This window comes from Protopterus annectens, chromosome 11.part0, assembly GCF_019279795.1.
Source record: "Protopterus annectens isolate FY-2018-M chromosome 11.part0, PAN1.0, whole genome shotgun sequence".
NCBI classification, from domain to species: domain Eukaryota; kingdom Metazoa; phylum Chordata; order Ceratodontiformes; family Protopteridae; genus Protopterus; species Protopterus annectens.
The window spans coordinates 880,294,768-880,307,463 of record NC_056745.1 but is presented as its reverse complement, the minus strand read 5'-3'; the positions used below and the strand labels follow the sequence as shown (position 1 = coordinate 880,307,463).

Here is a 12,696-nt window from a genome sequence, read left to right as displayed (position 1 = left end):
GGATTAAATGTAAAAAATCCACCTCTGTTGACATCACAGCATGATGGAACAATGAGCCCCCAAATTAAAGGGAAACAGGCAGAATGAGAAGCATCTGATCACTTGCCACAAAGATGATACTGCGGAGCCTTCAGTAGGAAACCAGTACAAAAGTTCAGTTTGAGTTGCACAGCAAGTGAAGAAGCAGGAAAAGTTGGCAAATCTGATGCAGTCAGTGCTGTGGAATGACAGGCCATTGAGTTCACTTATGAAAGAGCAATGGATGATGCGGGATACAGCTTAAGAAAATATGTCACAGGAAAATGCTCTGGAAGTTTCTGTAGAATACCCACAAAAAAATGCAGAAGAAAGACAACGCCCTCAGTTTAGAAGATAATGATCTAAGGGAAGAGTTGCTTGATTTAACAGAGATGGACAGGCATATTAACATATATAATAGAAATAGTTTAAAAAGGTCAATATGACCCAAAATGTTAGAAGTCTGATAAAACAAATGAACACAGTCATTAAAACTATTTACAGAAATGCATGTGATGCAACAAAAATAGGACATTTTACTGTACAGCTAAATTGCATAACAGAGAAAGTCTTACCACAAAACACACAGTAGTAAGGGAAAGGAAATTAAGAAATCAAATGCCATCATGGAAGAATCAAATACAGAAAAGTGTAAAGCAACTGAGACAAGAAGTGTCACTATTAGAAGAGCACTAAAGAGGGAACAGACTGACAAAAATACTTAGAAAGATAGACGTGATAAAAGCAATGCAAAGCATCAGACTACACCAGGATTTATCATACACTACTGCACATAATAAACTAAAGGTCTCAGCACAGGCAGAAAAACTTAGAAGATATGCAGATAAATATAAAGGAAAAATGTACAAAATAAACAATTCATTGATTACCCCAAAAAGTTTTATAGAGAACTGGGAAACAAAGCAAAAGGAATAGAAACACCACCAAAAAATGAAAAAACAGACACACTTTGGAGAGATATTTATGAAGACCCTTTGGAACATAAACATGCTGAATGGACAGATGTAGCAGAAGTAACAGTAAGAAGTTCATATGTACAGGATATGAAATGGGATGAAATAACAGCCAGAAAAATTGGAAAAAAAAAAAAAAGAAAGAAAAACTGCTAACTGGAAACCTCCAGACCCAGATTTAGTACCTACCTTCTGGCTGAAAGTATTAACACCTTTACACGCAGACTTAGCTCAGAGTAAGAACTACTTAAATGCACATCCTGAACAGACACCATCCTGGTTAATAACAGGAAAAATGATATTCCTCCTTAAGAGTGAACCTGCAAGCTATCTTAAAAACTCCAGACCAGTAACTTGCCTTCTGACAATGTATAAGCTATATATTACAACTGACGCCAACAAAGTTTACAGTCATTTAGAAGAAAACTCCATCTTGGCAATAGAACAAAAGGCTAACAAAAGGAAATCATACGGAACAAAGGATCATTTGCTGTGAAATAAATTCATAATGGAGAATTGTGAAAAGGGGAAGAATCTAAGTATGGCACTGACAGATTACAAAGAAGCATCTGACAGCATCCCACATTCGTGGATAAAGGAGTGCTTACAAATGTACAAGGATACACCCTACACTGATCAATTACATTACAGTGACCTTGAATCAGCAGCAAACCACTCTGCAGCTGAGCCATGATAAAAGGACAAATTATTACCCCAGGGATAAAAATCCAAAGGGGGATAGGGTGACAACCACAGCTGCTCTTTTGTCTTATCCTTAACCCATTATATCTACTTTACAGATTAGGTCATGGTTACAATTTGGCTCCTAGAAAACAACAAAGTGCAAATAAAGACTTATCTTCTTTTTATGGGATATTTAAAACTGTATAGTTCATCAGATGAGCAGCTGAAATAACAACTGCAAGAGGTTCTCAGATAATACAAGAATGTTATTTGGACTTGATAAATGTCCAAAAGCAACATTTAAAGCAGGAAAGCTGCAGTACCAAGACAATATCAGTCTGGGACAGAAATGTGATATAAAGGAACTTGGTTACAACAGCAAACAAACAAAAAAAAAACAGTGTACTAGAACCATGAGTAGTAATAAATCTGTTTATTCCACTAGTAAAAACTTTTGCAGTAAAACTGTTTCCTCAGGCATGAAGTAACAGAATAAAAAGGAAGTAAAAAACTCAACTTTATATAGTAAAACTAAGGCAAACAGCGCAGATCACGTGATCAATTAAACCATTATAGAATTAAAACATCTAAATGCCTAAATATTTTAAAATATACTTGGAAAACTACCTGCACAGACATATGCACATACAAACAACATTTTGTACATATACTAAAAGCTTCAAGTATATGCATATACATGAATAGGTTCATAGGTAGGTAACTAGGCTATTGGCCCTAGGGCCCATACAAGCCTAGCCAAAAAATGTACCCTGGCTTTCGCCACCCAAGAAAATTATTTTCCTGTGCCCGTCGAGCAGAGCCACAGAAGTGATCCCTGGGGTGAATTTCCCATTTCCCATCCAATTATCAAGATTTTTCTTAAAGAGTGCTAATGAGGAGCTCTGTTTGACATAGATAGGTAGTCTGTTCCAGAGTACGGGAAGTCTCTGTGACAGGAATCTATCCCTCTAGCATGTTCTGTTTATTGTGGTGACAAGGTTTAGGTCCCTAGAGCGTGTAGCTCGGAGGGATTGGGATTTCTTTAAATGGAGCATGTCCAACAGCTCTGGGTTTGACATAGCTTTGTATGTTAGGCAGAGATCGCCCCTGAGTAGGCGATATGCAATGGAGTAAAGCTGTAGTGTTTTGAGACGGTCTGCATAGGACATCTGTTTGAGGCCAGTAATCCTCTTTATGAGGTATTTCTGTGGTCTTTCCAGTTGTTGTAGATGTCTTGTGAGGTACATACCAAAAGGGGAGTTGTACTCTATAATGGGTCTAATGAGTGATGAGTAGAGGGGAACAATGACCTCTTTTTTTCTGGATGAGAATCCTTTTGTGATGAGATGAGCCACATAGAAGGATTTCCTGACCACTGTGGCGATGTGATTATTAAAGGAGAGACTATTGTCCACCTGTGTCCCAAGGTCTCATCACATTTTTGGCATTAAGTAGACTACCAGCTATGTTGTAGTTCATGGGTACAGAGTTTTTACCAAAGGGGATGACAATACACTTTTTGGCACTGAGCTTCAGGCCATGGCTTTGACACCAGGTATCTGTCTCAGTGAGGCCCTTTTGTAGTTTGTCCACATCATTAGGAGTTTCAATCATGGCTCCTAGTTTGCAGTGATCTGCGAACTTCATTAGCCAAAGACCTTCTGTGTTAGCCTGTACTTCAGAGAAGTAGATACCAAACAGGAGAGGACCCAGGACTGAACCCTGTGGTACTCCACTTGTCACTGGTCTGATGTCGGATTTGGAATCCGCTACTTTCACAGTGTGGGTTCTGTCAGTGAGCCAGTTGGCAACCCATCGTGTGACATAGGAATTTATACCTAGTTTAGTGAGCTTATCTATAATTCCAGACTGGGGGATGGTGTCGAAAGCCTTGGCGAGATCTACATAAGCTGTGTGAACCATTTTACCCTCATCTATGGCTTTGGTGACTGCTTCAAAGAAGTCAATCAGGTTTAGGAGACATGATCTGCCTTTTACAAATCCAAACTGGGTAGGGTCCAGAGTTTGGAGATTACCAGTGTCTTTGTTTATGAGTTCCACAATGATACGTTCCATGGCCTTGCAGACCAGGCTTGTCAGGCTAATGGGGTGGTAGTTCCCGGGGTCCATCGTGGCTCCCCCTTTGTGGAGTGGGATAACTGTCGCGGTGCGCCATTCAGTGGGTACAAAGCCTGAGGTGAGGCTATAATTGAACATGGTACTTAGGTAGAAAAAAGACAGAAAATCCACCCAAGGATGGCCAACCAACGCAATCCACAAGTGTTCCAATTAAAATGTAGTCCTTTAATACGAATAAAACTTCGACTTGAAAATAAAATGAAAAATAAAAAAGCTCAAAACTGTCCCTTGAAGATATCCGATAAGCGCTTTTGACTGTTGTCTTCCTCAGATCGTATAAGCTTGTGGATTTCGTTGATTGGCCATCCTTGGGTGGATTTTCTGTCTTTTTTCTGCCAATATTGACTGTTTTTGTGACGAACCACCTTTAGCGTTTGGGAGTTATTTATTTATTTGGTACTTAGGTAGGGTGCCAGTTCATTCTGTAGTTCGTGTAGAACGCAGCCTGGGATATTGTCAGGTCCCATGGATGTTGTGTTCTTGGCTTTGGAGAGTGTGTTTTTTACCTGTGCAGCCGTGATTATAGGAACTTTGCATTCTTCCGGTATAGAGATGGGCCCTCTAGGGGGTGAGGGGGGGGGGGGTAAAGTTAGCACTGAACCTATCTGCTAGGATGTTGGCAATATCAGTTGGTTCTGTATATTTAGTGCCATTGTGCTTTAACTCAGAGCAGATCTGAGTGTTCCCATTTAGATTCTTGACATAGCTATAGAATGCTTTGTGGCTGTCTTTAGAGTCAGTGGCAATTTTGTTTTCGTAACCAGCTTTGGAGGATTTTATGAGGGATCTCAGCTTCTTACTGAGGTTGACCAGGGAGTTCCTCCAGTCATGGGATTTTACTCTTTTTTGCAACAGTTTCTTTCTTCTGTTGTAGAGTTTGTTTATGGCAGAGGCTTCCTTTTTTTGGAGGATAACATCTTGGTTCTATTAGGGATAGCATGATCCATGCACTCGTGTAAATGCTAATAAAGTGCATTTGTGTAGGATTCGGCAGTCATACCTCTATTGTCCATCTGCATGGGTGTCGTGAAGTTTGCCACTTCTGTCTTAAGAAGTGTGAAGTTGGCACTGGAAAAGTTTTTTACGATGGTTTCCCTAATTGGGGGTGGGGGTGGGATGTGGATGTCTAGGCTGATTAGCTTGTGGTCGGATCTGACCAACGAGGAATTGACCTCTGGTGTGGAACACCGGTTTCCCATGTTGGTAATGACCAGGTCTAGGATATTGCTGCCCCTGGTGGGGGTGTGAATAAGTTGATCTAAGGCGTTGGAATTTATGAATTCAAGAAAACGTTGCGCAAAAGAGTTGGTACATGAGTAGTTTTCCCAGTTAATGGTGGGGTAGTTGAAATCGCCCATTATTAGGGTGTTGGGTTGTACCCGAATACTTTCCAGTGTATCAAGAAATGAGGAGTGTGAATCCTGGGGCATGGTGGGGGGTCTGTAGCAAGCTACAATTTGGAGTGCGGTCTTGCCCAGAGTTAGTTGCACTTGGATAATCTCGGATGCATTACGCTGTGCAACTAGCCTGGAGGTGTGGATATCCTTAATGAATATGGACACGCCTCTGCCTTTGGTGCTTCGTTCTGGGTTAGGCGGCCGAAAGGTGTGGTATGAATTGTAGCCTGGTAATACAGGGGTGCTCTCTGGAGCTTTGAACCAGGTCTCTGTCACTGCACAGATGTCAATGTTCTCCATTTTAAGGAGTGCCTCGAGTGAGTACATTTTGAGGTTTAGACTTCTAGCATTGAGTAGCATTACCCTCAGATTTTGCTTATATGTACCTGTTATGGTGGTGAATTTGTCATTTGAACCTTGCCTAAAAAAGGCACTATATGGGTGGCAAGAGCCTTAGCCAGTATCCGGAATCCTAAGGGCGACAGGTGCAGGCCATCTCTGGCAAAGCATCATGGTCTGTTGATCATGTCGTCCCAGGCAGACAAATACTGGATCCTCTTAGAACGACACCAGAAGCTGAGCCAATTGCTGAAGTCAATCATTTTGTCCTTGTACTGTGGTATCATTCTGGGTGATGCAGGATGCTACTCAGGGTTAGGGTCATACCTGCCTGGGATACAAGACCGGAGAGCTCCTCCATGTCTCTTTTCATGTAGTCCAGCGAGGTACGTCTCAGGTCATTCACACCAACATGGACAATGACAGTGTCATATTTGTACTTATTGTGGAGTGACCTGAGTGCATGCGTTATGTGGCAGATCCTGGCACCTGACAGGCAGCTGACAGTAACTTTCTCCTTGTTTAGTCTAGTGAGTGGAACATCAGTGTGCCTGACTATAGAGTCACCTATGACTACAGAGTGTTGGGTATGTTGTTATGCCTTATGGGCTGTGGTTGAGTGGCACACTGAGTTTGTGGGCTATGTGTCATTTGGATTGTGTTGGGGGGGGGCGGAGTTTACTTGCATTTATGCTTTGGATGTCCCTGATGCTTGGGCAGGTTTTTATTGAGAGCCTCCGCAAATGTAGGTGTGTGTTTTGTGTTCCTATGTGTGTGTTTTGGTGGTGTCAGTTTTGAGGGACTATGTGATGAGTGTGGTGTGGTGCAAGTGTTTACCTTCTCCTCTTGACTGTCTAGTCCAGTCTTGGGTGAAGAGAGCTTTGCTTCCAGTTTGGCTATACAAGTGCATCTCTCACAGGTTGTGGTGTTGGGTGGTAGGAGGAGAGGGTTGTCTGTGTACACGAGGCAATTGCTACATTGCCCCAACATGCCCAGATTCATCAGGTAGAAAGGAGAAATCACTGGGAGCTGACCCTTAGACATGCCTGGATAAGTGCCTATTTATGAAGTACTAAAAACTGCTTTCCACTAGACAAGTGAGGAAAGTTGAGTGCTGTAGTAATTTGCAGCTTATGTAGTGCTTACAATGAGTTCTGAACAAGTGCTGAGTTCAAAGAAACAGATTTGAGTGCTGAAACTAGAAAACTGGCTAGTTATAAGAAACAAAACTAAGCTAGAAGGCTTCCCTCCAACCCAGAAGGGCTTGGGGGCTCAGAAGCCTACAAACACAGTCTAGACCACTTAACAGGAAAGGCAGGAAACGGGCTTAAATTTTTTTTTTTGTTCTCTTTCCCAGATGCTCTCTTTGTACACAGTAGGAGTGCCTGAAATCAGAATATGATCTCACTGCACTCAGTTGAGTGAGCAAATGAGATGGGCCCAGAAGGAGTATCCAAACACAAATTTACAAGAGGGGCGGGCAGTTTCAAAGCCACTAAGATTAACACCAAAACAGAAACAGGGAGGGTGGATGGGAAAACTAACTGATGAACAGAGTCAAAATTTCCAGTTCAGTTAATATTCATGCAACACAGTTAAATCAATTTAAATAATGTATTATTTGAAAAAAAGTGCAGCTAAAGGTACTTAAATTCCCTTATACGTACAGTTGAATACAGCAAGATCTTAGCCGGCCAAAGCTGAGGTTTTTAAGCATACAAGAATACATAAGAATACACACACACACATAAAATTGTAATATCTAATTTTATTTTTAAGATCTATTAGCTCTGGTTTGAGTATAAGCATCATTCAGGCCAGGTGGATATTGAGCTCTAAATCTTAGTATCCATTTATTTTCCTATTTTTGTTGTCCCCTCCCTCTAAGATGTGTGGAAATAAAATATACAATCGAAAACTTAAACTTGTGTGTATCCATCTGTACCTGCTATATGCTTATAAAGGGAACTGATGTCTATTTTCCCTCTTATGTCTGAACGATGGCTGTAAATTCTGTCTTTAAAACTTTTGATTGGTCCTTCTTATATAATATGCAGGACATATAGAGCACTTTGCCATGTATAGTACCATCTCTTGTCTTGCAGCTTCCATAAGCTTTCAAATAAAAAGTGGTATTCTTCACTGGATGTACTGTAGTATTGTGTGTGTGTGTGTGTGTGTGTGTGTGTGTGTGTGTGTGTATATATATATATATATATATATATATATATACTTAAAGAAAGTGCAATTATTACATTTAAAAATGCCTTTTTGTGAAACCTGTGGTCTTACTAAAGTAGCTAGCCAAGAAACCAGTAATGGGATTATGGCTGCAGACCAGATAGAGGGTGCACTGTGCAAACAAAAAAAAAAGACCAAAAAACAGATAAATGAGACAGAAACTTTATTACCTGGAAAAGCATGTAAGCATCTTTAGCACAGGGTTTCAGAGTACTGACTGATCGTCTGTTGCTGTTTCCTGGAACTACAACTGGATGCTCTACACCTGTAGGAGAGAGTGATTTTTTTGCATTGTTTACCAAAACAAACTTCCAAATGCATAATATCAACACATGCTACATATCTTAATTACAAGCATTTGTTAGTATTTTTTACTGGTTACATCTACACTGCAGCTTTGAAATAATGATCAGTTTGGTACTACACAAAAAGCAATATACTTAAGCTAATGATACTTGGGTAATTACACTATTTCAGCAGTGAACTGACTATACAAAAAAGACTGGTATAAATAAACAGCTTTGTGTTACTCTAAAATGAAATGCTCTGAACACCAATTACTTGTCCATAAAACAGTAGGGGTAATGGTTAAACTAACATCAATGGCACTAATGACTGTCAACCAAGCTTGACAGGTCATGTTCATAAAATCAACCGCCAAAAAGCAGACTACCATAATCGTAACATCAAAGTAGCCATTATCCTTTAAAGTGCATGACATTTTCAGACAGCAGTAGAGAATTAATACATCATTTTTCATTGCAGAGTCACTTCTCAGACTATCTTCAAAATGTACTGTGTTACCTTGCACTACTGTGCTGTTTTCTTATACTGCCCCAAGAGCATCAATAATGTTGTAAAATAATGAAATTTACAGTAACCCAATTACAGTTAAAAAGGTTCACAGGAAAATACCAGACAATTAGTCAACAAACTTTTTGAGTTTTCCCATATTGCACAGTTTCCACCTGCTCGACATAACTAAGCTGGGATTTTATGAGTAGGGCAATGGACACATTTACGTTTCCTGACACAATAATAAGGTTAATTAGAAGGATATACGAAGAACTGGAGGCAAAAATCTAAGTGGTAGGGTTCCACTCTGATAAGTTGTGCTTGGACAGAGGAACCAGGAAGGGTGCCCTCTTTCCCCTTTGTTATTTGCATTACATTTAGAACAACTGCAAAATAAAAATAAAGAACTCAGAAATACAAGGATATGACTGTTGTCAAGAAAAGTTGGCATTATTTGCAAATTATACTATTTTTTTACATGACAGAACCAGAAAATGACATCTCAGGGCTGTGGAATATTCTGATACAGCTCCAGTTTTTTCGAGGGATATAAAATTAATGAAGATAAAGCAAAAGCTATAGCTATAAACTATGTACCCATACATGAACTGATCCAACAATACCCATATTTATGGGGAAAATCTAAAAATGAAGTATTTAGGAATATGGGTTAGAAATGATTATGCTATGGTAGCTAATGTGGGATATGGGGGATGAGAATAAACAAAAAAAAATACAAAAACTGAGAACTGGAAGGTCTTTGCCTGTGGACAGGGAAAGTAAGATACAAATGTTTTTAATCCCCTTTAATTTTGTACACAGGTCAGGCATATTTTTATCAACCAGAAGATTTGGACAGTAATTAATAAAAAGAGTTGAAGGATTTTATTTGGGAGGGAAAGAGGGCAAGAGTCAAGTGAGAAGTTGATCCTTCCAACATAACAAGGAGGTTTAGGGATACCTGATTGAAGGGATACTTCAGAGCTACACAGTTACAGCTCTTATGCATAACACAAGCAGAAAGCTACAATTCAAAGTAAAAGGGATGATGATGAAGCAGGGGTAATTAAAAAAAAATGGTATTTTGGGTGCAGATCTTTAAGAATAACAATCATACAGAATATAACACAAAGTTGGAAAAATGAGAAGCATGCAGGGTTTTGTGAGCCCACTTCTAAAAACCACAGTGACCAGTAGGATAAAGACTCTGATGTACCTTTTTTAGAGGAAGAAGGTCCACGCAGATCCATGAGGTTAGAGGAAAAGAGATTAAGGGAATATGACCCATCACAAACCAATATCAGGCAAAATTACCAGAAGGGGAAGTTTGCAAAATGGCAACCCCATTGGCAAAAACTACCTGACAGGTACTGCTGTAGAATTTGGTGACTTTAATGTTTATAACTATTCTCACAAGAAAATTACACCTGTACATGGTTCTCTTTTAAGAAGGGTTTTAAATATGTCTCTTTTTGTTATCCTAATGTGGTTAATGTTTTATTAGAACTTAAAGTATTTGTGAGAAAATGAAATATCAAATGTATTATTACATCCAGGACAGATTCCCCCCTGGATTGTATAGTATTTTTAATTTACCATTGTTACCACCTATTTTTCATTTTGAAAAATTATGACAAGAATGACATTAGGATTTGGTGCAACAGAAAAAGACCCAAGTTTTACAATCTAATGACAGAAATTTAAGAATAATGAAACCTGACAAAGGTGTGTGTGTGTGTGTGGGGGGGGGGGGGGTTGTCATTATGGACAGTTTTATGTACTCTTACAAAATGTTGGAATATTTGACCAATGGAGAATTTTTTTGGATGTTTCCTTGAATGAGATTAACATTGCATACCATAGCACAGACCTGGCACTGGAGGATATTTATCTTGGGTATGATTTATCTAAGAAACTAATGTTTTTTTTTTTTTGTTTTTTTTTCTAAGTTAGAAATCCCAAAATCACAGCAATCTTCAGCATACTGAAAATATACAAGTTGGTATAAGACCCGCTGTTCAGACCAATAGTGGATGCAGTAGGGGTCCAAGACAGAGCCCCTAGCCAAATATGCTGATTTTAAATTGAAACCTCTTTTAACAAATAAGGGACATCTTTTAAGGGACGCGGCATATTTTTATAATTTTTAGCCAAAACTACTTATTTATCTGATGTTCATTTTGTGTCTATTGATACTAAAGATTTATTCTTAGTAATACCCCACCAAGAAGGACTTGAAAAGGTTTCTTGAAGCATTGCTTATTGGTACTAATTTAACAAAATCAGAGATAGATATTATATACCAATGTATGGAAATGGGTTTGATGTATAATTTTATTATGAAGGTGAATCTTTTAAACAACTTAAAGGTATCGCCATGGGGGCGACATCAGTGCCCATTTTTGCCAACCCAGTTTTATGGCATTGGGACACTAATGTGTTTTCTTCCCCTTTCTGGTCTAAAATGCATGTTTATATGAGATATCTGCATGATATTTTTATTATATGGAAAAGGGTGTGGATGATCTTTTGTTGTTTATTGACTACAATCTCCAAAGAATATGCAGAATCAGGAACAGCTGAGGAAGCCGAATGGCTATCTAATATCGTGTTAGAGCAACAACGCAAATTGTGTGATAACTTTCATGCTGATTTACTTGATCAACATCTTCTGGGCATTCTCGACACTGTGTTGATGTATGAAAGGAAACTATAAATTAATACATTAATTAATTAATTAAAGCACAAAAACTATTACGTGATCAGTCAGATTTTGATAAAAGCCATGTTTTTACTTGGCCAAGGACTGATTCTTCATCTAATCAAGTAATGGGTTTGAATAAGTCTCCTCTTACTAAGGAGAGATAGACTGTTTCCTCAACCAATCATACTGCAACACCTTCCCATACTTCATCTACAGAGATAAGGGAGGTGTCATCTCCTAGAGATCTCGGTACTAGGAAGAAAGACTGTTGTGGTAGAAGAACCAGTTCATAGAGCTGAGACGACCAATGACAGTGTTAGACTGAATGATAAAGTTGCATCTTTTGTCCAAACCAAGCTACATTTTCCCATAAAGGACAAGGAAATATTTCGAGGGAGACCAGGAGACATCCACAAATAAAAAAGAAAACTGAAAGGGGATGCAATGGAGCTGCAATCAGTGAAAAGAACATGGAAAAATGACAAAACAGCTTAGTCTGGAACTTATCTTCTTATGCCTTAACAGAGACTGATCATAAACTTTTGTCTAAAGGACTTTCATTTATTCCTATGCAGCATGCCAATTTTAGAGAAGTAATTTTGAATCTGAAATTTTTCATAAGGAACTTAATTTTAAAACTCAGTTTTAAAGACAACACAAGTGATAATATTTTGTATAGCAATGAAATGTTTAATCACTTTAAGAAGCCAAGTGTATATACTTCTAATTTAAATCCACTAGTAGCTGCTTTTGAGAAACTGTGCACTGACGAATTTTACAGAGTGTATCAGTTGAATATGCTGACAAGTAGCAACCATGGACATTGCAATTTAACCGAAGATGAGCTTAATTCTTTACAGAGTTTGCAGAGCAACAAAGACATTACAATTAAATTAGGTGGCTCAATTGTTATTTTAGACGCTTCTTGGTATGAGACAGAAATGGGTTTATTACTGGTTGATACTAGTTTTTACAGTAAAGTTACTAAGAAACGTGTCAATTATATGATTTTTAGTGTTCAGTCCAAGTTAAAGTCCTTGCTTATTAATGAAATTACTGATAAGCCTTTATTTAGTTATGTATTGGTAGAGAAGTCACTCGCACAAATTATTTATGGTCTTCCTAAATTTCATAAGGATCCGGTTCATCCACTGTTGCATCCTATTGTGTCCAGACGTCAATGATGCACTGAGCCTATTTCTATATTTATCAAAAAAAACATTCAGACCACTTTTGGATTCTAATATGTATATTTTGAAGGATACTACACACTTCTTGCAAGACTTGTTTTTTTAATACAGATGGCCAGGTTTTGGTACCGAATTTTTATTGGTTAGCTTTGATGTTAGGTCACTTTTTACATTTATTCCCAATGAAACAGGACTTGATAACATTAGACGATATT

General features: G+C 38.6%; 1 protein-coding gene across 1 annotated transcript in view; it reads right to left on the bottom strand.

Moving 5' to 3' along the window:
* MON2 (MON2 homolog, regulator of endosome-to-Golgi trafficking) overlaps positions 1–12,696 on the bottom strand; it is a gene marked incomplete in the record, with an annotated part of 2,751,369 nt that overhangs the window by 2,189,515 nt on the left and 549,158 nt on the right. Inside the window, 1 exon segment of the mRNA XM_044088289.1 lies at positions 7,963–8,057. Coding sequence (XP_043944224.1) covers positions 7,963–8,057 — 95 coding nt within the window.